Genomic DNA, 26,590 nt, shown 5'->3' on the forward strand with positions numbered 1-26,590 from the left:
CTAAAGGTTATACTCAAACATATAGGGTGGACTATCAGGAGACTTTTGCTCCTGTTGCCAAACTTAATATTGTGCGTGTTCTTCTGCCTTTAGCAGCAAACTAGGATTGGCCTCTGCTGCAGTTTGATGTTAAGAATGCTTTCCTTCATGGTGATCTTAATGAGGAAGTTTATATGGATCTCCCACCTGGTATTGAAACATCTCCTGAAAAAGGTATTGTATGCAGGTTACGAAAAGCTTTGTATGGTTTGAAACAATCTCCTAGAGCGTGGTTTGGGAGGTTTACAAGTTCATTGAAGAAGTTTGGGTATATCCAAAGTCATTCAGATCACACTTTGTTTCTAAAGCGACAAAATGGTAAGCTAACTGCATTGATTATTTATGTTGATGACATGATAGTGACTGGTGATGATCAGAAAGAGATACAACACCTTCAAAAGTACCTAGCTATTGAATTTGAGATGAAAGAATTGGGTGAATTGAAGTATTTTCTTGGAATTGAGGTTGCACGATCCAAGCATGGTATTTTTCTGTCTCAACGGAATTATGTTCTTTATTTGTTAGCTGAAACATGTATGTTAGATTGTAAACCTGTTGATACTAAGATTGAGCAGAATCATCGTCTGGGCGTATTTCCAGATCAAGTTCCTACTCATAAGGAACGGTATCAGAGGCTTGTGGGGAGATTAATTTATTTGTCTCACACTCGCCCTAACATTGCTTATGCGGTTAGTGTGGTAAGTCAGTTTATGCACTCACCTAGTGAAGCTCATACGGATGCAGTAACTCGTATTTTGAGGTACTTGAAGATGGCTCCTGGTAGAGGTTTGGTTTTCTCCAAGAATGGTCATTTGAACGTCGAAGGGTATACAGATGCAGATTGGGTAGGTTCTATCACTGATCGGTTATCTACATCTGGATACTTTATGTTTGTGGGTGGTAATTTAGTTACTTGGAGAAGTAAGAAACAAAAAGTGGTGGCTAGGTCAAGTGCAGAAGCTGAGTTTTGTGGTATGTCTCATGGTGTATGTGAGTTGTTGTGGTTGAAAAAATTGTTGAGAGATCTTGGGTTTAAACCCAAGGGTGCTATGAAACTTCATTGTGATAACAAGGCTGCTATTAAGATTGCTCATAATCTAGTGCAACATGATCGAACAAAACATGTGAAGATTGATCGACATTTCATTAATGAAAAATTGGATGCTAGAATTATTATGTTTCCGTTTGTGGGATTTGAAGATCAACTTGCTGATGTTCTTACTAAGGTTGTGTCTAATAGTGTGTTTTCCAACTCGCTTGCCAAGTTGGGCATGCGTGACTTCTTTGCACCAACTTGAGAGGCAGTATTGCGAGTTATATATTAGTTACAGTGTAAATAGTAGTTTATTGTCCCACATTGGTGAAGTACATATGTAATACCAATTGTAACTCATATATATACTCCACTTTGGAGATTAATGAACATATAAGAAATTCTCAAATATTGTCATATATATTTTTGGTATTTACGATGTTTAATTTAATACTTTAAACAAAAAAAATAATGTTTCATTGTTTATTTATGGATTAAGCATAAGACGTGGAGGTTTGCAAAAGTGAGAATAAGCTTTGAAATGGTGTGTATTTCTGTTGCACATAATCACATTCATTTCCTGTTAGTATGTGAATTTTGATAGACTCCTTTCGAACACTTTTTTATTATTATTATTTGGTCGAGTGTAAATATAAATAAAAGATTGAATTGGGGTACTGGTTAGAGATGATAAAGGGCAGTTTCGCGGTGCGTTTGTCCGGCGAGTGTCTGACTTGTTGAACTCTGATATGATTGCATTTATGGCAGCTCGTGACGGTGTTCATTGGAAAGTGATTCTATCAGGCTTGTGCATGCTCTAGGTAGTTTACAATGTGAATTCTCCCTGCTGAGCATGATTGTTGAAGACATTAAGGTGGCTTTACGTTCCATTCCTCAAGCTCAAGTTTCTCATGTTCGCAGAATTGCTTATATGGCAGCCTACAGATTAGCGGAATTGGCATTGTACTTTGACCATTAGTGTCTTTGGTTTGAGGATCCCCTGACCTCATCCAAGATATCTTGATGGAAGATTGTAATATAAGGAAAAGGTTTTTGTTTCCTACATTCATACATCACGTCGATCGCCATGTAATGTGGTGTAACACACACAATGATAGCTCTCTTAATTGGTAACATTTTTTCACACAGCAATGCCTTTTGTCAGTATGCTTATGTTCAGAAAGACGATTTTTGCTTATATAACTTAATTGATCAAGAGTCACTCAGTACTACGGTCTGGTGGTATTCCTCTTCACTTCGAAGTGAGAGGTCTTAGGTTCGAATCTCGTGAATGGCGAATTCAATACCAAGTTAGGTTGTTCATTGTGTGGCTTAGCTAAACTCCCCCTCCACCTAGTGTAAAAATATCGATTTACTCAAAAAAACTTAGTTGATCAAGAATATTTTACTCTTACACTAGAGGTTCATGTTTGATTTTTCCTTTCTCGCTCTCAATCATATAAAAAAATGAAATGAAAATATTTTTATTAAACACTAGAGGTTCCTGTTTGATTTTTCCTCGCAACATATTTTTATTTACATGTACTTAAAAACCTCTCTTATTGTCCCTATTTACCAATTTAGCCCTCATTAAAGGAAAATAAGCATGAAAAGGTAACTATAATTTAGGCCTTGTTAAACACATTTAATACTCATTTTTAAGTGAAAACAAAGTTCACTGGCAAACAATAGTGGAGAAGGTACAAAGGGAAATGCAAGAGGAAATGTAGCCAGTATCGTCTTCTGCATAACATATGTTTGTTTTTAATATAACGATATAATTAGGATATTTGCTTATTAATTTCAACTTCTTTCTTATAAACAACTACTCTATTTTCCCACTCAAATGATAATTCCACCCACCATAGAAAATTAAAAAAGTAAAATGTTATTTCCCCACCCACCATTATTCCCAAAATAACCGTAATATATATTTTTTTAAATAACTCTGATATATCTTTAAATGATATTATAAATAAATAAATAAAAATATAAAAAATGAAAGAAAATGCAAGACCTAAGGCCTAGACATTCATCATCTCCTTCACACCTAACACTACCCTGCAGAGACCCCGGATCCCCAAACCACTCTTCTTCCTCCTTTTTTTGTCAAAACCGCAGATCTCACACCCAATTCTCTTTTTTCTCCATTGAAGTTTCTCGCCTTCATCTAGCACACGCCCATTCCTTCCTCCAACCTTTCTATCGATTCTAACCCAAATCTTTCCCAACCTCTTTCCACCAAAGATATCACACCCCACCCACCATTATTTATTTATTATTTTAGTACTGAATTAAATAGGGGTTTAAGAGTCTTCTTTTAAAATGATAAATATGTTATTAACATTTTCATTAAATGGGTGGGTGGGGAAATAAGACACCGGGGTGGGAATATCACCACACTCTGTATAATTATCTACTTAGGGCTAGCCGTTGTCATATCTTGGCTCGTCTTCCATCCCGAAAAGCCAAAATTCACCATCACCAATGATTACCTAACGCAATTCAGTTTCACTAACGACACCAACACTCTCTCGTACAATCTTTCGTTCAACATCACCATCAGAAATCCCAACAAAACGGTTGGGATATACTACTGCCGTGTCCCAGTCGTTGCTGACTACAGAAAGAAGACGTTTGCCCGAGTGACTTTGAATTCGACGCTGTTTTTCCAAGGTCACAAGAACACTACCATTTTGCATAGTGTACTTGTCGAAGGTCAGGGATCGGTGGTCGTTGGGGAAAGCGACATTTCCATGTTTTAACTCGGAGACTGCTGCTGGTGTTTACAGTATTAATGTGTGGCTTCCTCTTCGGGTAAAAGTCTATTAGGAAATATTATACGATATTATATGTAATATATTTTGTAATATATTTACCTAAACAGGTTTGAGTCAAATCTCACTAAATGTGGGTCACTGTTTCCTAGCCATTAATGTAGGGTTGATTAGTTGATTTACTTGTATATATATTGTACGATGTACTCTGTCAATGATATACACGAAATCATTCAATCTGACACTCCTCTTCATTCAGCCATTTTAACAAGGGAACATTTTTGCTCACCACCATAAACTATGGTGTATGCTCACCATACACCTAATCAATTGACACGTGTTCTTTCATCTAACTCTAGTTAACTTTCACATTAAATGTTAGTTTTTCAATTTTGAAAAAAATTAACCAAGATTAAGTGAAAGAACATGTGTCAATTGATTAGGTATATGGTGAGCATACACCATAATTTATGGTGGTGAGCAAAAATGCTCCCTTTTAACAAAGTCCAGTAACCTGAAGGTTCCATTATTGAGTGTTAATGATACATCTGCAACTCGTTTCAAGTCTACAGAGTGCAGGAATGTTAATTTCTTTTCAAATCCTGATTAACTGTTCTTTTGTTTCGGTTACCCTAATTGTGTCTAAGTGCTGATTATATGTTGTCCGTTGAAACTATAAATAATCATATTAAATTGTCCAAGTGTCGAGCGCAGGCATTTGTCAAAAAATGTTCATGCCACTAGATTGAAACAATTACTCAAAGTATATAACTTGGCTATGTATTGAACATCAATTAAATCCATCATGCAATGTATTTCTTTCCAATTTTTTGTGATAAATTAATAGATAGTTGACTAAATAAACATCTTTCAATAAAAATTTCCAAGTTTTTCTTACAATTTCCGTGGTTTTTATTCAATTTTTATCGATATCGATAATATCCCGATATTTTCATCGAAATTTCCGTACTTTTGGACTACCAATATTTCCAATATTATCGATATTTTAGACCTTGGTTGCACATATGCTCTTCCATGTATAAGATGCATTTGGTTGTACAAGTACCTCCATAAAAGAGCCATTTGGAAAGTACTTAGCCTTTAGAACCCTCGAAATCAGGAAGTTGGGCTCAGTAAGTAGCTTCCAGCCTTGTTTAGCTAACATCCCCAAATTAAACACAAAGATATTTCGAAACCCAAGACCACCCTCACATTTTGGGCTGCAAAGTCTTTCCCACGAACACCAGTGCATTTTCCTTTCACCTTCATCACCATTCCAGCAAAGGGATGCAATTAATTTGTTTAAATCATCACAGAAGTGTTTGGGGAGGAGAAAACAACTCATTGTGTAATTTGGAATTACTTGTGCGATGACTTTGACTAGTACTTCCTTCCCTTCCGCACTAAGCAGTTTGCCCTTCCAGCCTTGGAGCCTTTTCCACATTCGGTCCTTTATATAGCTGTAGCACTATGTCTTGTTTCGACCAACAAGAGTTGGCATACCCAGGTATCAGTCATGTCGGTCTACCTTCTTGACTCCTAGCAGACCTGCCAGCCTCAATTGCATCGGCCGTTTAACATTTCTACTGAAGCAAATTTCACTCTTTTGCAAGTTAACCCGCTGCCCAGATACATCTTCATACATCTGTAGGACGTCCTTGATTTGGCTACACTCATCTTCCGACGCCCGGCAACAGTTTGTTATGTGGTCATCGAACTTTTGCGTTCCTATAAATACAGAGCCAGTGGCAACGGAAAGGGCCCTTCAAATTAGCACACAAATTGCCCTACCCAAAGCTTTTCAACAACCCTTAGATTTTTTTTGTCTCTCCTTTTCTTCTAGCCGACACATCTTCAGTTTGGATAAACAGCACTGTGAAGGCAACCAATGAGCACCTTCAATTTGGATAGACAGCACTGGAGCCGTAGAATCAGCCGATCGAGGAACACCTTCAGTTTGAATAAACAGCACTACTTCAAGACCAACTGGTTATTTATCTAAGTCTCGATTAACAAGGATTTCCGAGTCATTGTTGGTAGAGATCATCTCATCAGCCTTCTCGGCAAAGTGAGGTGTTACCAGGTTACTACATTCAACACATTGAAAGCCGAATTTGATATTGAACTTCGCAAAACTAACAGCCTTGTCTTCAAGCTATAGAACCAGAATTTGATATTGAACTTCAAGACCAACTGGTTATTTATCTAAGTCTCGGTTAACAAGGATTTCCGAGTCATTGTTGGTAAAGATCATCTCATCAGCCTTCTCTGCAAAGTGAAGTGTTACCAGGTTACTACATTCAACACATTGAAAGCCGAATTTGATATTGAACTTCGCAAAACTAGCAGCCTTGTCTTCAAGCTATAGAACCCGAAGGCTGAGATATGTTCCTTCCTTGGCCGTAGTTGCAAGATCAAGAAGTCAGCAGTGCGTCCAACGCCACATCGACATATTTTACTCTCCGACCAAATTCGGCCGACGAGTTGGCACGTTCCGCACACAACCGAATGGCATAGTTAGCTTATTTATTACTCGGCCTGCACGCTACGTAAGCTTGGTAGTTTTTAGGGTCAACACATCTCAATTAAATACTTTTTTTCTGATGAATACATACACACATCTATTATATAGAGAGAAATTCTAGGAAGACTAAATTTGTAGACAAATTTTGTAAACCAAATGATGTGTCACCAATAGAAAATAAGCACATTTATCAACGCTTAAGTAATAATCCAATCATCAACTTTTATGTCATTTAATTTACAAAATTGTCTACAAATTTATTTTTCTTTCCATCATCTGACCACACAATTACTTTGCTTGTACGTTTACCTAGATCGATCTATAAGCCACTATTTTCAGGATCATGCAAGGGTAACATTTCAAACAGCAACGAAACTATTAACTCGAGTCATATTGAAACCAACTTAAACCCAATAAAACTGACCAGTTTACATGTCTACTAATAGGGCGTAGAGTAACATACTTACCCTATGAGTTCCTACATAGGGCGTGATGAGTTAGGACCCAGGTTAGAACCAACACATACCACCATCATGGATGTGAGCCCGACCCCAAATTGAACCGGCTAAAAACAAGTACTTCTTGAAGCGCATGGGGAGGTGGTGTTTGGGCAAAACGACATTTCCAACTTTAACTCGGATACTGCTGTATACAACATCGATATACTGCTGTATAAAACTTCAAGCTATTTTTTTTTTTTTTACCAACAGTGCTCAGCACATCGTCAAAAAATTTCATACGTTTCGATTGAATCCAATGCCGAAAATGTGCACAACAACGACACTAGGAGTTTTTAGTGCTGGGAGCGATGATCATTTGTAGAGATCTAGCTTGTTTACAATGCATCACGCGTAAAATTTAACTAAATAATAATTCATGTTCAAACTTCAAGGGACGAGCATCTTACATTGCCAATGTGGTGTTACTGCACACCGAAAAATTACTCGACTTGGTGCGTCAAAACTGCCCATAAAACTACAGTTTAGAAATGTTATGCTATTCTCAGGGACCAAAAGTCGTCACAACTAACTCTCACATTGCAGTCTCCCATACCTTCCCCCTCGTCTCATCCGCCATATTCAACTGCGACCAGAGCGTCCGTCCACCATAAGTTAATGGGTGTAGAAAACACAGAAAATAAAAACAAGCAGAGAAGTTAAAGGGGTTGGGAACTACAAGGAACTACTTCAAGCAAGTATCGAAAGTCCTTTTCCTCCAAGTGCTTCTGCATAAATTTGTTTAGCTAATTAGATCAACAAAACAGAAGGTATTTCGATTCTTTTGGTGATCAGGCGAGACCCGGATTGAACAACTTTGGAAGTTCCCACAGACCAGAAGGACTCTTTGGATGTTCCTCTTGACATTTCCAACAAAGTCAATTGCTAGATATACATACCTTCTGTCAATGGCTGTCAGCACTCGATTAAGCTTTTTCATAAGTACAAAGCCGAAATCCTCCCTTTCGTCTTATATACAAGACAATACTCCATCTGCAACTGCATTGGTACCATTTTTCTTGTTTTCTCTCGTCTAATGACTCCAAGGGGCGGCACCCGCTGCCTCTACTTCCCCTGCAACGCCTTACTCTGCCTCGTCCTAACCATGTTCATATTCTGGTTGATCTTCCTTCCCAAAGAGCCTCAATTCACCGTCTCCAATGCCTCTCTAACCCGATTCAATTTCACCGACACTGACAATACTCTCGACTACAATCTCGCGCTCAACATCACCATCCGAAACCCCAACAAAAGGTTGGCATATATTACCGCCGCATCCAAGTCTTTGCCAACTATAGAAAAAAGAGGTTTGCTAATGTGACACTGCCTAGGGCATTTTAAATCATGTACTCGTTGAAGGTCAGCAGTTGGCGGTATTTGGAGAACGTGACCTCTCTCAGTTTTAACTTGGAGACTGCTGCTGGTGTTTACAGTATTGATGTGAAGATTTCTCTTCGGGTAAGAGCCAGGTTCGGAAAGATCAAGACACCAGATTATGGTCCTAGCAACATCAACTGCAACCTGAAGGTTCCTTTGAGTTTAAGCGAAACATTGCTGAGTGGTTTCAATGCCACAAAGTGCAGGAATGTTCATGTCCTCACAAATCCAAGCAACTGGCCACGGATTTGAGATTTTCGGTCCAAAAAATGACCCCTTTTTTTACATAGTCATACAATGAGATAACTAAAAAGAGAATGTAATTCAAGAAATCATACTTCAAACAAGCAATATAAAGTACAAATTCAATCCACAATATGAGGATCTCTATTCTAATCTCGACTAAACAGGTGATGAAGTATACTTTTCATACTCAATCATCTAGTGATTAAAACTCAACCCGACATTGAATTATGGAAGTAGAGGAGCTCACCTGTTCAAGCAAGGGGGCGACAAGATCATACCAAACCTACGCACCATATTCAGGAATGTAGCCATATAGAGTACCATAAACGGCTACAACCCAAAATAATCTTCAATATATGAAATTTCCATTTGAATATTATGAAACAAACACAAGCCTGAGATAAACAGACAAATTGATTTCAAAATCAATCTGTAAATTTACATTTTCTCACCACGCTGCAAGCATAATCTTGTACGAAATTAAGGGGCTTCCATTTTCAGATTTATATGAGGATGATAGAATCCTTGTGTTCTTGTGAAGTTCTGCCATGTACCTTATTGTACAATCATGTGCAGCCAATATTTGAATAGACACCAATGCAGTCAGCAGGACTTTTATTCGTATTCAAACTGAACCTCTACATGCAGATATTTTCTCATCAGCCGGACAATGGATGAGGTGAAGCTTGCTAAAACTTGGCACTCTTCATGGGATTTGGCTTCTGAGACCACCCCATAAATGACCAACTTCTTCAAATTAGGGCATCTTTCTAGAAGTCCTGCTACCCAGTCGGAGAAGAGCTCACTGATTATAGTCCATCCAAGTTCTAACACAACCACGTTCTCCAAAGAAGATGACCCCTGCAAGCCACAAACATCTCTTAAATCATAACTTAATGATAGGTGGGTTAACTGAGGGAAGCAAGTAGAAACAGTCTCCAAATCCACCACCTCATCCTCGTCATCAAATACAACACCCCAGAGCCGAAGCCTCTTTAAATTTGATGATTTTGAGATCATGTTATAGAACTTTGGCCACATGATCGTGAAGCTGCTAACATCCACAATCTGAAGATTCTCTGTGTTATCCCCAATATCGAGATGGAGGACACTAACATCATCGATCTTCAAAACACTCAGTGACCCCTTACCAATAAGCTCAAAAAGCTCAAGGGTACAATCTTTCAGGTGCAGATTCTCAATGCTATCAGCCTCTAGTACGAACTTATCCAAACTGACAGCTTCCACGTAGATATTTTTCAGTGAAGGACTATTAAGTTCCATAGTTGCCTGTGCATCTGACATGGCAATATCAGGATTAATAAGAGCCAAAATCTGAAGTTTTGGACATGCGGTAAGCAAAAGGCTCAAATCCAAAGCTGAGATACTGACATAACTTAGCGAAAGTGACTTCAAGCATGGAAATTTCTGATAACTGGGTTCAACACCTGTTACAGAATTATGAGCCAATGCCAAGACTTCAAGCTTCTGCCGACTGCATTTCTCAATGATATTCACATTCGGAGTAGTCCTCACATTATAATGTAGTTGCCGCAAGGTGTCCCGGGTATACATGAGCCAAGCAATCACTGGGGCGGCTGAAAATTCATCAACATCATCCATAAAAATTGACAAACACTGCAATGCTGTGGTTTGGAATATTGTTTGAGTTATAAGAATTTCCAATCTACTTGTTGTCAGATCATGATAGACGGACCAATCATTGGAATTGAAAGAAAGAGTGTGGAGGTGATTCCGCCAAGCCTCTCTCCATTTCTTGCACGTTGCAGATGCAATCACAACATCTCGGGCAGCTTTAAGCCGGGATAGAATGTTACCTATGACTTCAACGGGAAGGTGCTCCATATACCCAATAAATTAACGAAAACCGAGGAAAGCTCTTGGTTCTCAAAGTTCAAAGTACCCCATGAAAATTAAGAAGCCAATTCTAAAGAAATCCTCACCACACAATTAACCATCCAGAATTGTTAAACATTCCATCTGGGTTTATCACAAAACAGAAGAAAAACCAAGATCCATCCATGCCAAACACCAATCTGCCATCTTTTCGGGATTTGTCACGACATCATCTATACAAGTAAAAATTCAGATCAATATTTTGGACTTTCATTAATCAATCAGTAATTGTCACTACAATTAAACATGGAAAGCAAAGATTAGCTAGTAGAAACTGGAAAAATCCAGTACTTTGGGCATTACAAACAAGTCAACAATTTCAAAAGTTAGCAGATTTTGCACCGGATCAACATCAATTCAATGAAAAACCAAGCAAACAAACTCAATAAATTAAACCCAATTCAATTATTCAAACAAATTTCAACAGCTTAGCATCAATCTACTAAAAATGGAGCAAAAACACATAGAACCCAAAAATCTATAAGAATACAATTAAATAAAAATGATCTCAATACAGTGATAATCAATGGGTAAAACAGAGAGAAAATTAGGGTGGGATTACCTGTGGAAGCAAATCAAAATCCAAAATTCCCAAATGTCATCGGGATCACTATCATCCCATTCATCAGAGAAAGGGAGAAACTTGAATGCAGGATTCGATGGTTTTGGAAAAACGAGTGGAGAAACGAACCAGCCAAAACCTGCTTCGTCCGCGGAGAAGACGAAGAAGAGTCTGCGATTAGAGAAGAGGGAAGCCGGCAGGTCTTCCTCTAGCACGTGTGGGAAAGTGGTGAGTAATTACGCACGTGAGAATGTGGAAATTTAATTTCTGAAATTGGAATGCAAATATGCTACATTTTTTTTTTCCCAATCCAATATGCCACATGAGTCCCCATTACATGAATCCTATATCCTACCTCACCTTCTTACAAATGGGAAAAAGTTGCATTCCATAAGGAGATCAACATCTGTGTTATTGTCCACGAACGTGAACGACTGACAACTGTTGATTGTTTGAGAATTAGCAAAATAGCAGAGTTCCAAAACATAATCTATAAGGAAATTTAAAAATTAAATGAATGTGGACGACACACAACTGGTAATTAATATAAGGAGAAATTAGGTTCTCATCCATCTTTTTGCTACTCCATTGATTAAAACCTTATTTTTTTCAATTTTTGATCAAGATCCTTAGATATTAATAACATCATTAATTATTTTAATAATAAAATATTTTTTATTTCTAAATATATTCATTTAGTGTTATGTTATAATTAGTATATTTATATTTATGGCTAAATTTTTATCATATATTTTTATTTTTAGTTTATACCCATTTTTAATTTGCAACCCTTTTTTAATTTATACCAATTTTCTTTTCAATTTTAATTTGTACCCATATATTAATTTCTTTTTGTGCCCATATATTTTTTTAATTATTTGTACTCATTTTTTATTTTTCTAAATGTACACATGCTAATTATATGTACCCATTCATGTAATTTTTCAAATTTGTAATCTTAAAATGTACTCATTCTTAAATATACCAATTTGTTATATGTAAAATGTACCATTTTTTTTATATAAAATCTATTCAATTTTTTTCTAATCTATTTTTAAATTTATATGGGTACATTCTTTTTTCTTTGATTTGAGAATGTATTCATGTCAAGTTTAATCAAAGAAATTTACTAATATTATTAAGCCTAATATCTTTTTCTTTTTCTTTTTTTTGGGATTTTGAAGAATGTACTCATGTTTTGGTACAATAATTTTTTGGTTAATATTGATGAATGTACCCATGTTTATACACACACACACACAATAGTATATTTATATTTTAATATTTTTAATGTCACAGCCCGTCCCGAAATGTTTAGTTTCAACGATGTGAAATGACGGTTTTACCCTTGAACGTATGTGGTATGGTGTGGTTTAAGCTTTGGTTGTGGACAAATTATGTATTTTCTTAAATTTTGGGACCTAATTGGAACTTAGATTTTTTTTTTGTTTGATTGGGGACCAAATCTAGACCAAAAACACTCTCTCTCTTCCCTCGGTTTTTCTTCCTTCGTCCGTACAATTTGTACGGTCACTCTCTCTAAACTCCAACCAGGCATGGATCGAGCTTGTAGACAACATCATCATCTTCATCTCATCGTCACAGATCGAGCTTGTATATTGATAATTCCATTGATTGTTTGAAAATTGGAAGGAGAGTAGAATTTGACAGCATATTCTATTAGGAGATTAAAAATTCAACGAATATGGACGACAGACTACTCGTAATTAATATAATTTTATATGTTATAATTTTGGACTCATAGGTTTTCTGTTCACTTTTCTAGTACACAGTATGGCTCATATCACTGAAAAACAAAATGCCTCAAATTCTGAAGAAAATTATAATCGATACGGAAAAAGCAAAAGTAAGATCCATGAACTTTTTTTATTCAACGATAGAATTACACCGAATAGTAGGAAATTAAATTAATATCAAACTCGTCATTCATAAGATTCAAACCTAAACCATTTCACGTATAAGTAAAGAATGGTAAAAAAAAGATCAGGAAAAATTTGATAATCCCGCCGACGCAATTTCCACAATTCAGCAGCTTCTACATGTTGACATTACAAAAGTTCATAAAATTTCAAGAAGCACATAATTTTATCGATATACATTGTGTTCTTCCAAACAAAATTGGAATATCTTTACAAAAGAATGGGAACTTTAAGACCCGAGTTAGCAGAGACTACTATGACTTACGCCAGCGCCAACACGAATGATTAGTCAGTGGAAGTGTTGGTTCATCACAAGCTGGCCACACGATTCTTTATACCTTCTTGGTAGCTCCGCTGCCGCCTGTTGTCATGAAAGATTCCCCACAGCCACACTGTCCTTTAGAGTTGGGATTGATGAATACGAACTCAGACCTGCCAAAAGAAAATAAATTAGGTGTGAGCGGAACCAGGAAGGTGAGAGTAAGAAGGCAAAACCAAGTTGTGAAACCAACAGCATAAACGCCAACAGAAGAATTAAGCCCAAAGCATGTCATATTGTACCATTGCCTCACGAACAAATGAAAGGCGGTTAAATTTACAACGTATCATCAGATCGACAAGGGGCATAAATGCCATGCCATTTGGCTGCTTAAGGTTCCCAATTTCAAGTACTTGTTCATGGAAAATAAAGCAAACAAAATATACCCAGATAAAAACACAAGCAAAATAATATTAGCAGATCATCTTTCTTCATGGTTTGGTTTCTGCTCATGTAAAAATGGATACACATGCACCCTTATCTCTCCTAAACATGCACATGGAAAGCCACTTGAAGCATTCACTAAAACCCTTCTAACGTGCACCATTATCTTTCCTAACACGCACATGGAAAGCCACTTGAAGCATTCACTAAAACCCTTCTAACGTGCACCATTATCTTTCCTAACACGCACATGGAAAGCCACTTGCAGCATTCACTAAAACCCTTCTAACATACACCATTATCTCTCTCCTAACACGCACACGGAAAGCCACTTGAAGCATTCACTAAAACCCTTCTAACATGCACCATTATCTCTCCTAACACGCACACGGAAAGCCACTTGAAGCATTCACTAAAACCCTTCTAAACTGCACATTCAATTTGTCATTGAACGAGCACAACACACACATCCAACAGTAAACAGAGGTTGAAGTACTAATGGCAGCAGTGGTGGAGGTGATGATGCCCTAAATCATGGTCCTCTGTCGGTCTTAATGCAATGATCATAGAGTAGTAGTCAGGACAGGAATGGAAAGCTGACCATCGGCGAAGGTGACATTATGAGCAAATTTAATATCACTAGTTAAGGAGGGTGAAGACCTAAAGCTGACGTTGTTTATAGCAGCGCTAAGCAGCATCAGTCTAGGTCTTGTATAAGGTAGCGGGGCTCCATTGGGATGATGTTAGAGTTGATGAATGGCAATACACCCACCATAAATATGAAATGCCCACCCCCCCAAAAATGGTCAATTGCAGCACATTGGCTTACTGATTGTCATATGGTTCCAAGAGCTCATTTGGGATTGCTATGTAGGAACGACTTCTGCTCATAAATAAAAGCACTAAAGAGTGCTTCTACAACCCAAAAAACGCTTTGAAGTTTTTATGCCAAACGTAGTCAAAAGCACTTTTGGCTCTTTCGAAGACTCTTGGTTCGTCTCAAAGTGAAAAAACTCTATATTCTCCACAAAATTCAACCTGAAATTTGACGACCCATTATCCTTACGATGCGCAATTTTAACATCTAATATTAAATTGACACTGGAAATAATTACAAAAATGAAAAACTAATCCATTTCTAACACAGCACAAGTTCATTTTCTCTACCAAAAAAAAAAAACAAAAGATTTACACACGCCCAATTCAAATCAAAACCAAACAATTTCTCAGAATCCAAACATGCTAACAAGTTGCCCACAAATCCACCAAAAAAAAGGGAAAGTTGGGGAAAAAAAGAGAGGAAGAGATGATTTACCTGAGTTTATCATCTATAAAATCCATCTTCGTTCCTATGACGTGCATCAGAGCCTTCGGATCAATCAAAATCTTCACACCTTTATCCTCCACCAATTCGTCGAACTTCCCCTTATCATCTACACATGAACAAATTGGAGCAAATAAATTCACGAAATTCATAATTCAACTCATCAAAATTGAAGAAAAAGAAGAAAACTTGACGATCAGGATCAAAACGCCGCCGTACCTGCGTAATTGAGAGTGTAGGACAATCCGTTGCAGCCGCGAGCCTTGACTCCGAGCTTGAGATAAGGCCGCCGGCGCTGCTCTAGGAGCTGCCGTATGCGATTCGCCGCCGCGTCCGTCAGGCTCACGGCCTGTCGCCTCGCCGCCGGTCCGACCCTCTCGGCTGCCGCCGCCAGAATTTGCGAAGCCATCGGTGAGATTTTTAATGTCTTTTCTTCTTCCCAGATATGTCTCTCTGCGATCTAAAGGCAAACCCGTGGTGAAATCGTGCCGGGGTAGTTCCGTCATTTCGCAACCCTCCACGTTGCGTCTGAACGAAATTCTGAATGTTTCCGTGGACAAATTGATCGACAGAAATTAGGCTGCACTTCTTACGTGTGTGACTCATGGAGTCTCAATCGTTGATTGATGGATGTAAATTATAAAAGTGAGTTAAATTTATGAACACGTGTTAATTAATAATGGAATCCACAAAAAGGCCACATACAAAATTGAAAAGATTGAAACTTTCCGTAACGGGAAAGGTTGAGTCGGCTTTAAACATAATTTATTCCATTAAGCGAGATTCTCCTTACCACGCTTAATGAACAACATAACAAGTAAAAGTGGTAAATAACATTTTTGTGGTTTCGTTAGGCCTTCCACACCGATTTGTGTGGTATATGAGTTAGTACGCTTAGACACTTTGATTTTGATTCTTATATAATATGAGTTTCATTCAACTTATAAGAATTAAATTTGAATTTTTTTTCCATAAAAAAAAGAAAAAACAAGAATTAAATTCAAAATTTTCGATCTACGGTAAGAAGCCTTATGTGTCATCATTGGGGCACACTTAATGTGAAACCTAACAATGTGGTTAACTAGTGACCAACATTACTGAATATAACACCTTGCAAGTTTTTTATCCAAAACCAAATGAGCATACTAAAAGTTGAACGGTTATGATTTAAAATTTAGTAATAACTCATCAAGTTAATAGGATGTTGATGCACAAAATCAGCGAAGACTTTGGTACAACAGAAAGTGTCAGGTTTTGTGACCTTCGCTTGGTTGCTTGGTTGCTTCAGTCACTAGTGAGGATAAGTACGTAAATGAATAGAGACAGAGAAGCAAACACAGGATGTACGTGGTTCACCCAGATTGGCTACGTCCACGGAGTAGAGGAATTCTTATTAGTAGTGAAGGGCTTACACAAGTACAAAGGATCAAGCTCTCAATTTAGTGAGTTCTTGTGAATGATTTAACACAAAATGGCATTAGGCAATATTGTGGGGGAATGACCCCTATTTATAGAAAAACTTGTAGCTTTGTCACATTGACATGTGTCATGTTGTGATTGGTTCTTGATGTCGACACGTGCTGCGCTCTGATTGGCTTCTAATCTTGACACGTGTCGAGTAGTGATTGGCTTCCTGGTCGGAGGGGAACTCTTCTGGGTCCTTGACAGTATAGCGTTGGCCGGTGCTCGGTAGTTTCGGGATTGGTCAAGTATGGTACAAACAGTGCTCCCCTAAGTTCCCGAGTGAGGGAAACTCCTCGGTTGGGGACTTGCAAGATCCAATCCCTTGAGTAATCACGAAACTTCTAAGTACCGAAGTGTGGTCTGATCTTCATTTGCCCTTCTCTGGAAGTACCTTTCCTCCATCCGGGAATGGTGTATTTAGCTGATGTTGACGCACAAGGTAATGTATCAATTTCACTTGAAGCTTACTTGTAGTTTCGGGCTTGGTCAAGTGCGATACAAACCCTATAGTAGGAGTCCCCCAAGTCGCCGAGCTAGGAGATCTGCCGAAAGAGGTGACAGACAAGGTAAGCAGTCAAACTTCCAAGTAAGCAACCCAGGATCAGAGGTTTGACGTCGGCTTCCGGTTGATTGTTCTCATTCTCCTTGTCTCTCATTCAACTGCCAGGATAAGGAGAAGCAAATGGATAAGAGATGATATGAGATACTTTTGCTTTTGAAGAAGTAACTTTCCACAGGCTTATTCTTGAACTGTGCTGGAGGGTTTTCTGGTGCCCTTCAGAGTATAAGGCCGACTCAAAAATTTGAGGGTCAAAACAAGTCCATCAAATCTAGAGTACGTTCGACCTTGATGATATGGGATACTTTTGCTGTTGACGGAATAATGAATGTGGTATGGAAAGGTGTCGTGCTGTAGTGATCTGTTTCAGCTCACCATTGAACCTTCTGCTTCAATCTTTTGCATGGCAGAAGTGGTGTGCAACCTTTGCATTTAAATGGTCCTTCAGAACATTCCTTCATAGTGACTCATCCACGCTTGGCAGCTTCAGTGTAAAGAGCCAATATCTGATCAACTGTCATGAGGTATTTGCCGGTGGAATTCGTGACCTTGACAGCAGTTGAGGATGAGTACTCGAGAGCAATGCTAAGTAAGCAACCAGGCAAAGGCTCCAGGCAGTCAGTTCCAAATTGGAGGTTTGATTTCAGGTTCCGACTGACTGCTCTCTTTCTCCTTGTCCTGCAGGTGTGGACAAGGACAAAGACAAAGACAGGGAGAAAGCATGATATGGGATACTCTTGCTTTCGACCCTGATGATATGAGATACTCTTGTTCTTGGTGTGGCTTATTTGCTGAGGTATTATCGGGGGGAAATAAAGCTGAGTATTTCGAGAGGTTATGCTGAGGGTGCCTTTTCGAATGTGAGAAAGGGTTGAGCATTTTTGCAGGTTTGCCTGTCCGTTGAGGAGGGAGGTCAATGTATATAGGGATTTCCCAATAACAAGTAGTAATGCTATTCCTTTACCCTTCTTGGTCACAGCAATGTAGTGGGAGCTGCCAGCTTCACGTGTTTTAATTTTGTCAGAGCACTTTGAAAAAGTGGTATGTGGTATCTGGAAAGCTGATATTACGTGTGGAGATTACAGACAAGCTTTATCTAAGGAAATCTGGCTCTCGAAGTTCTGAGAGTTGTGCCTCTTCGGTTTTCGAACAAGCAATCCCGTCGAGGATCTGACTCTCGAGATTCGGAAAGCGGTGCTACTCCGGTTTTTGAGAAAGTAATTATGTTGGGAGTCTTTTCTCGAATGTGAGTAAAGGTTGGACGTTCTTGCCAACCTGTCTTGCCGCAAAACACGGAGGTCGACACACATAGGGACTTTCCAGTTGTCAAGCAGTGGTGCTGTTCCTTTACCCTTATGGGTAATAGTAGGGTAGCTGGAACTTCGAAATTCTCGTGCCTAAACTTTGTCAGAGATCTTTGACAAAGTTATATATGGTACCCGAGGAGTTGATGGTGCATATGGAGAGCGGTGATTGAACAGTAAGATTCACGTGCTTTCTACTTCACCAGAAATCTTCGACAGATTGCCCGTAATTTCCGCAAAGCTGAGTGTGCATGTGACAGGTGCTGACGAGGCTGAAAAAGCAGGTGCTTCTTCGATTTCTGAGATCGGCCCTCGTGGTCTCTGAGCAGCCCAGCTTTTGAGAAAGCAAACGCCTCTTCGATTTCTGAGATCGGCCCTCGTGGTCTCTGAGCAGCCCAGCTTTTGAGAAAGCAAACGCCTCTTCGATTTCTGAAGCTCCGTCGAGTGCAGATTTTTATAGAGGCTGGCATTAAGTTCCACAGCACACTTGAATCTCTACCAGTAGAAGCTCATTTCTTGCACTTCTAAGATCTTGATTTGTCTGACCTCTTCCTTCTTCAACACATTTGAAAATGTCTGGACCCTCCGACCGTCGTTTTGACTTGAACCTTGGAGAAGAGACAGCCACGCCTTCTCCAGACAACATATGGCGCCCATCCTTCATATCCCCTACTGGTCCTCTTACCGTTGGGGATTCTGTGATGAAGAATGATATGACCGCTGCAGTGGTGGCCAGGAACCTTCTCACTCCCAAAGATAACAGACTACTTTCCAAACGGTCTGATGAGTTGGCTGTTAAGGACTCTCTGGCTCTTAGTGTTCAGTGTGCAGGTTCTGTGTCTAATATGGCCCAACGCCTATTTGCTAGAACCCGCCAAGTTGAATCATTGGCTGCTGAAGTGATGAGTCTCAAACAGGAGATTAGAGGGCTCAAGCATGAGAATAAGCAGTTGCACCGGCTCGCCCATGACTATGCTACAAACATGAAGAGGAAGCTTGACCAGATGAAGGAATCTGATGGTAAGGTTTTACTTGATCATCAGCGGTTTGTGGGTTTGTTCCAAAGGCATTTATTGCCTTCGTCCTCTGGGGCTGTACCTGGTAATGAAGCTTCAAATGATGAACCTCCAATGCCTCCTCCTTCTGGGGTTTTGTCAAGTACTGAGGCTCCGGATAACCACCCTCCGGTACTTTCTCTTTCTGGGGCTCTACCGACTGCTGAGACTTCCCCTAAGCAACCTTTGTGAAGGCTCCCTTTTGTTTGTTTATTTTGACTCATGTATATGTACATATTTGTGGCTTATCGAAAATATTAATAAATAAGCTTTGCTTCATTTCAACATATTGTGTTAAATACACCAAAGCCTTCTTCATAAAGTTCTTTGAATTTTTGCTTTTGTTGAAACCTGTATTGTTGAAGCTTTGTGAGTGAAGCATGTAGTTTGAGGTAGTGTTCCCTTAATTTCCCGAGTGAGGAAAACTTCTCGGTTGGAGACTTGAAAAATCCAAGTCACTGAGTAGTCACGAACTTTTGAGTACCAAGGCGTAGTAGCATATGGTGGGAGTCCCCCAAGTCTCTAGTCGAGGGAGTTGACGAATGAGGTGTCTTGCTAATAGTCCATGTCGTAAGTACCAAAACTTCATTCTTTTGTTTTCTAAGTGGTAGCCCCGGACTTTTTCTTCATAGATTTTGTTGATGAAGGTTGCTAGGCCCGAATAAGTGGAATTGCAGAAGGTGTAACCGTTGGTGCATTAACATCATAATGGAAGCATCACAATGATGGAAGCATCACAATGATGAAAGCATCATAATGATGAAAACACCATAATGATGAAACATCATAATGATGTTTCTTTGGTGGAATTGTTTTTCATTTCTCCTAACACCCGGAATTGGTTTTCAATATAAGACCATCATCTGTAGCTCGAATCACAAACTTGGCTTCATGAAAGTTGTTCTTTAATTCCTTAACTACAACATATCCAAATTTGAGAGCCATCAGATCAGTACAACTCTAGAAATTCAGGTACGACGAGTGATTGTGCATCATTTGTCTGTCAACACGTCAGACCTGTTGTGAGCTTCAAAAACTCCATTTGCTCTTGCTTAGATCAACAAACTTTCTTCAGCGAAGTTGTTCCTTAACTTGTGAACTACAACATATCCAAAATTGAGATCCCTCGGAGCTGTATAACCCAAGAAATTCAGGTATGATGAATGACTGGTTATTATTTTTCTGTCAACCCGTCAGATTTGTTGTGAGCTTCGAAACTCCATTTTCTATTGTTCAGATCAGCATGCTTTCTTCATTGAAGTTGTTCCTCATCGTCTCTTTCATAACATATCAAAAATTCAGAATGAACTAATGGTTAAATATTTCCAGATCTTCGAAACATCACAGCAGCTTCGAAATCTGCAAGAATCCGACTGTCATGCTTGGAGCTTTAACACTTTAATTTCCGTGGCTCAAACAGAAATGGTTCCTTCTTGAAAGTTGTTCATCTGCTCAAGAACTAGAGGGTGTCCAAAATTCAGCTCCATTGGAGAGAAGCAGCAGCTGCAAAAATTTGATAGAGAAAAGGAGGCGAAGCTTTGTTGGATTTCTAGGCTGGGGAAGATTCCAGTTTTTGTAGCAACTTCAGTACTGGTGAATTGCTTGTATTTTTGTCCATAACGAAATTTTGGACTTTGAATTATTATTTGATCTATCATAATATGTTTGGGAACATATATAAGTGAATAAATAAGAAGGAAGATTTTGGGCCCTTGTGGGTGTAAAACAAAAAATGTTTAGGTTTTGTGAACAAAAGTTGTTTATTTGGAGCAAGGTTTTGTGTTGAAGCTTTGTAGGTGAAGCTTTGGTGTTGAAGCTTTCTAGGTGAAGCTTTGATGGTGAAGCTTTGTAGATGAAGCTTTGTAGATGAAGCTTTCTAGGTGAAGCTTTGATGGTGAAGCTTTGATGGTGAAAGTATGTAGATGAAGCTTTCTAGGTGAAGCTTTTTTAGGTGAAGCTTTGTAGGTGAAGCTTTTTTAAGTGAAGCTTTGGGCCCTTGTGAAGCTTTGGAGGTGAAGCTTTTCGGGTGAAGCTTTTTTGGGTGAAGCTTTTTAGGGGAAGCTTTGTGGGTGAAGCTTTGGAGGTGAAGCTTTTCGGGTGAAGCTTTTTTTGGGTGAAGCTTTGTGGGTGAAGCTTTTTAAGGGAAGCTTTGTGGGTGAAGCTTTGGAGGTGAAGCTTTTCGGGTGAAGCTTTTTGGATGAAGCTTTTTTTTTTTTTTTTTTTTTTTTTTTTTTTTTTTGGCGCTTGACACGGTCTTCATTTGCTTGTTTTGTAGTGACTGTGGAAGACGGATTGCTTTCTGATTGAGAAGGGTTCCGGCATCGCTTTGCACCATCTTCATGTGGGTAATATAGGAACTTCCTTATGTTTTGATCATGCATGTAGTGATAGAATTTGTTTCTTCTTATTGTAGATGTCAGAGCCTGGAAGTTCTAGTGATGAGGGCTCTTCTAGCTTTAGCTCTAAGTCTGAGTCTGCAATGTCGGAGTCTTCAGGGTCTTTGTTAGAGTCCGGTACTAGAGAAACATTGGATGATCTTCCCAACCGTCAAACTTTAGCTATTGCTAGTTCTTCCTCCATGGCGTTGGGTGAGGGGGTTGTTTTTGATGCCATACCCATAGTTCGCTCTGAGTTCACAGCAGACCATCTAAAGAATAACTTGTTAGATAATGAGAAGCAGGTTGAGGCGCTAAGGCAGTCATGTAATATCCCTCGTAGTGTAGGGATACGTTTGGTACATGATGAAGAATGGCCTTCTGAGCCTCCCCAGGGTCATGTTATGTTCTACACCCAGATATTACTGACTTTAGGGGTGAGACTACCTTTACATCCGTGGTTGCAAAAGATGTTATCTTTGATCGGATATGCACCTGGGCAACTCAATCCTGGTTTCTGGGATACTTTGATTGGATTTTATATCATTTGGATGGAGTGTGGGTTGTGTGAGCCTTCCTTCCATCAGTGGCGTTACTGTTACAAGATGCGCCCAGCAAAATCATGCACTGGTTATGCCGAGTGTGCATGTCGGAGTGAGAGAGAGCGTATTGTGTATGGTAAGAAAAAGGCATACTACACATGGAAAAACCGTTGGTGCTTTCTGTATAATGATTGGGAGTATGATAAGGGTGTCACGCCTGAGCGACGTGTGCTTACTCACTTCCAGACTGTAGGTTGTAACGTATCAACCGTTCGTACTATTTGCTATTTGTTGTGGTCTTTTCTTGCTTCTAACACTTTGCTTCATGTAGTGACGCGGGGCACCATCCAACTGTTTGGGCAGGAGCTATCTGACATAGAGAAGGTGTTGAGGGTGCCCAAAGAGGATAGACACTTAAGCAAGCTACGACCCTTATTTCGTCGGTACGGTTTCCAACCCTTAGTTTCCGAGAGCCAGGGACGATCGAGTAAGTTGTATCCTTCATGTAAACTTAGCTCAATTCCTTACTTTATTTGGAAAGTTGTATTTCTTATTTTGATTTTCCTTATGCAGTGGAGAAGGTAAGCAAGAAAACAGGGACTAGCACCCATAAAAGGAAAGCACCAGTGTTAGTTCCTTCGGAAGACATCCTACCGCATAAGAAAATTCATAAGTTCCGAGGGGAACCATCCGTTAGACCTAAGTCCCAAGATGTGGTCCTTAAGGGGCCTGCCTTTAGGAAGACTGGAGTCAAGGCCGTTGATAATGCTGCTGCCGTAGTTGCAGGAGAAGGGAGCCGACTGTTGCCTCATCCTCTTACTATGGAGCACACTGTCCAGGAAAGTGATCCTGGTTCCCGCCATGAGGGGAAAGGCAAGGAAAGAGCTGGCAGTGTCCCGTGGAAGGACTTGAGGGTTGCCACGCGGCCAAAGGATTTTGGGGATATCAACAATTGCTTGGCAGGGCGTCGATTCGCCTTCGATGAGCTCGGAGAGCCCTTAGCTAAGGATGAATCGGATTGCGACCGGATGTTGAAGCTGTCTTCATATGTGAGTGTTACTTTGTCATTTCCTTACTTTTTCCTCTTTATTATCATTATTTAGGTAGTGATGATCGTCTTGCCATGCAGGTCATGGCCGAGTATCACGACAGACTGCAAGAGGTTGAGCGGTACAAGGCAAAACTGAAGGAGAATAAGCAGCTTGTGGACGAGGCCCGGAGGAATAAGGGACTTTTGACTCAGGCCCTCCAACTGAAGGACGAAACCATGGAGAGCTTGAAAAGGCGAAATGGTGAGAACCTAAGGCTTAAGAAATTGTTTGAGGCAACTAAAAAACAGTTGGAGGTGGCTACCTTGGAAGTATCCAAGGTTAGGGGAGAATTGGATGGTGCCTTAGTTGAGATTTCTGAACTGGAGAAGAGCATTCCAACTGAAAGGGAGGCTGCTGTGCAAGAATACTTAAGTTCTTCGACCTTTCATCTTGCTATTAAACCCTACTGTGCTCAAGAAGCTCGCTTTGAAAAAAGGAAATGGATGGCCGTCCTTGATCGTTATGATGATGGGAGCATTCTTCGAAAATACCACGAAGATATAGATGAGCATCATCGAAAGGGCGAGACATTTGTCCTTGCTGTTGATCCTAGCAGCGAAGATGAGTCTGATAATGAAGGTAGTGCTGATGCACAGACTCAGCATGGTGAAGAGGATCTTGGGGATGCAGAGGATGATGGTAGGACGCGGAGTGATACTGCCAGGGGTTCGGCTTCAGATGAGAATGAATAGCAGTGTCTTTACTATCTGCATGTATTCTGGATGTAGTAGTCTGATGTGTGTATAACATGTGCCCATGTTATAAGCTTGAGAGTTTTGGATTTTAGGTGTTTATGAGTGTTTGCACTATTATTAATGCATGTTTGGCTATGTATGAATAGATCTATTGTTTGGATATAAGCCATTGTTTGGTTGTTCCTTTCTTTGTATAGTCTTGTCGACACATACTTAGATTTTGCTTCGTGTTGGATATATCTGCTTTGAGGTTTCAACACTTGAGTGTTCCCTTGCTAGGAATGTAAAAGAGTGAGGGCTGAGTTGGCTAAATTACCTCTTTATTGAATTCATTGCCAAATGGCCTTCATTACATAGGATGCCGAACGGCTATAGCTCAACACTTGTACATCGTGAGTCTATTTGTAGTAGTACTTCAAGTGATCAGCGTTCCATGGATGGCCAAGGGTCTTGCCATCGGAGCTTCTAAGTGTGTAAGAGCCAGGGCGACTGATGCCAATGACTTCATACGGTCCATCCCAGTTTGGACTAAGTGTGCCTTCACTCGGGACTCTGTCGCAGAGTAATCTTTTCTTTAAGACCCAGTCTCCTATTTTGAAAGAACGAAGCTTGACCCTAGAGTCATAATAGTTGGAGATGCGCTGCTTGTAGGCGACATTCCTCAAGTGAGCTTGGTTTCTGTGTTCCTCGACTAAATCCAAGTTGAGGGTGAGTTGTTTGTCATTTTCACTTTGAATGTAGTTCTGGACTCGGAATGTTGCTTGCTCGAGCTCAACAGGGACAACCGCCTCTGTGCCAAAGGCAAGTGAGAATGGAGTTTCTCCTGTTGAAGTCCGATATGAAGTGCGATATGACCAAAGAACTTGGGGTACAAATTCTGGCCAACAGCCTTTAGCTTTGTCCAAGCTGGTTTTCAAAGTGCGCTTGATTATTTTGTTGATGGCCTCAACTTGTCCATTAGACTGGGGATGAGCTGGAGAGGCAAAGCATAAGCTGATGTTGAACTTAGAGCAGAACAACCTGAACTTCTTGTTGTCAAACTGTCGCCCATTGTCAGTGACTATCGCATTGGGAATGCCGAATCTACAAAGGATGTTCTTCCACACGAAGTCTTCTATCTTTGCCTCAGTAATGGTTGCCAAGGGTTCTACTTCGGCCCACTTTGTGAAGTAGTCCACTGCAACGACTGCGTAACAGACTTTGCCCTTCCCTGCCGGCATTGGGCCGATCAAATCAAGTCCCCACTGGGCGAAGGGCCAAGGGCTGATCATAGGAGTAAGAGGCTCTGGAGGGGAATGAGGAATAGTTGCATATCGTTGACATTTGTCACATGAGCGGGATACTTTGATGGCATCCTGGTGGAGTGTTGGCCAGTAATATCCTTGGCGAAAAGTCTTGTGTGCTAGGGACCGAGATCCAGCATGATCTCCACAGACTCCCTCATGTATTTCCCGAAGGACGATTTCCGCCTCGGCAGGCGTAAGACACCTTAAGTATGGCAGGCTAAAACCTCGCTTATAGAGTTGATCATTGATGATCAGGTAGCGGGTAGACTTGTATCGAATTTGCTTAGCCTGGACTTTATCATTTGGGAGGGTGCCATGAGCAAGGAAATTATAGATCGGGGTGATCCAACTATCCCCCTGTTGTAAGTTGCATACTTCTGCGGCCATGGTGCTTGGTGTTGCCAACAGTTCGACATGAATTTTTCTTCCAATCTTGTCTTCCACAGCTGAGGCGAGGCGAGCCAGGGCGTCTGCATGACTGTTTGCCGCTCGAGGAACTTGGGTGATCTGGTAGTGGAAGTGCTTGAGCAAAAGTTGTGTTTGCGCAAGATATGCTGCCATGGAGCTGTCCTTAGCATCAAAGTTGTTGGTAACCTGGTTGACCACTAATTGGGAGTCACTGAAAATATCAATTTGTTTAACCCCGAGGTGTTTGGCCAAACGTAATCCTGCTAGAAGGGCTTCATACTCGGCCTCATTGTTTGATGCCTTGAATTTGAAACGAAGAGCATACTCCATTGCTACTTTGTCGGGCGTAGTCAAGACTAGTCCCGCTCCACAGCCCTGTTGGTTGGATGAGCCATCAACATACAGACTCCATGCTGAGGTCGTTGATTCTACCTTCTGAGCTTCCGGGGGTAATGAAGCCACTGCTTCAGGTGTAGAAGCAATGTCAACCGGATATGTGAAGTCGGCAATGAAATCTGCTACTGCTTGACCTTTTTCGGCTGGTTTTGGTTGGTAGGAGATGTCAAACTCGCCCAATGCTATCGCCCATTTGATCATTCGCCCAGACGTGTCAGGACTCTGGAGTATCTGTCGAAGAGGGTGATTGGTAAGCACGATGATGGCGTGTGCTTGGAAATAAGGGCGAAGTTTCCGAGCAGACATGACCAATGCTAGAGCTAATTTCTCAATGTTGGAGTATCGTGTCTCCGCATCTTGTAGGGCTTTGCTAGCGTAGTAGACAGGTCGCTCAATATTCCCATCCTTTCGAATGAGAACGGAACTTACGGCTGAAGCTGATACCGATAGGTAGATAATGAGAATGTCTCCTACCT

At 40.2% G+C, this 26,590-nt stretch overlaps 3 protein-coding genes and 1 pseudogene across 4 annotated transcripts; 2 read left to right on the forward strand and 2 right to left on the reverse strand.

The window, feature by feature from the left end:
* Positions 1-7,906: 7,906 nt before the first annotated feature.
* LOC126593606 (NDR1/HIN1-like protein 10) lies at positions 7,907-8,499 on the forward strand (annotated as a pseudogene).
* Positions 8,500-8,570: 71 nt separating this feature from the next.
* Positions 8,571-11,303, reverse strand: LOC126593227 (F-box/LRR-repeat protein At1g67190-like). Of its 2 annotated transcripts, XM_050259224.1 has the most exons (3): positions 10,973-11,303; positions 9,445-10,583; positions 8,571-9,354 (listed from the first exon to the last, which is right to left on the reverse strand). In XM_050259224.1, exons 2-3 carry the CDS (start codon positions 10,357-10,359, stop codon positions 9,109-9,111), a joined length of 1,161 nt encoding a protein of 386 aa, XP_050115181.1. In that variant the 5' UTR covers positions 10,360-10,583; positions 10,973-11,303; the 3' UTR covers positions 8,571-9,108. The 2 variants fall into 2 exon arrangements, with proteins under 2 accessions (XP_050115181.1, XP_050115180.1); XM_050259223.1 differs by having other exon boundaries at positions 8,571-10,583; positions 10,973-11,300.
* A 1,659-nt stretch (positions 11,304-12,962) lies between these two features.
* Positions 12,963-15,414, reverse strand: LOC126593239 (iron-sulfur assembly protein IscA-like 1, mitochondrial). Its single transcript, XM_050259237.1, has 3 exons — positions 15,159-15,414; positions 14,931-15,048; positions 12,963-13,344 (listed from the first exon to the last, which is right to left on the reverse strand). Exons 1-3 carry the CDS (start codon positions 15,346-15,348, stop codon positions 13,245-13,247), a joined length of 408 nt encoding a protein of 135 aa, XP_050115194.1. The 5' UTR covers positions 15,349-15,414; the 3' UTR covers positions 12,963-13,244.
* Positions 15,415-21,670: 6,256 nt separating this feature from the next.
* On the forward strand, positions 21,671-24,216 carry LOC126593222 (uncharacterized). The gene is made up of 4 exons (XM_050259216.1): positions 21,671-22,491; positions 22,570-22,725; positions 22,812-23,287; positions 23,368-24,216. The coding sequence occupies exons 1-4, from the start codon at positions 21,735-21,737 to the stop codon at positions 24,019-24,021; spliced, it is 2,043 nt and encodes a 680-aa protein (XP_050115173.1). The 5' UTR covers positions 21,671-21,734; the 3' UTR covers positions 24,022-24,216.
* The last annotated feature ends 2,374 nt before the right edge of the window (positions 24,217-26,590 follow it).

The sequence above is a fragment of the Malus sylvestris genome, chromosome 12 (genome assembly GCF_916048215.2).
Source record: "Malus sylvestris chromosome 12, drMalSylv7.2, whole genome shotgun sequence".
Lineage (NCBI taxonomy): Eukaryota > Viridiplantae > Streptophyta > Magnoliopsida > Rosales > Rosaceae > Malus > Malus sylvestris.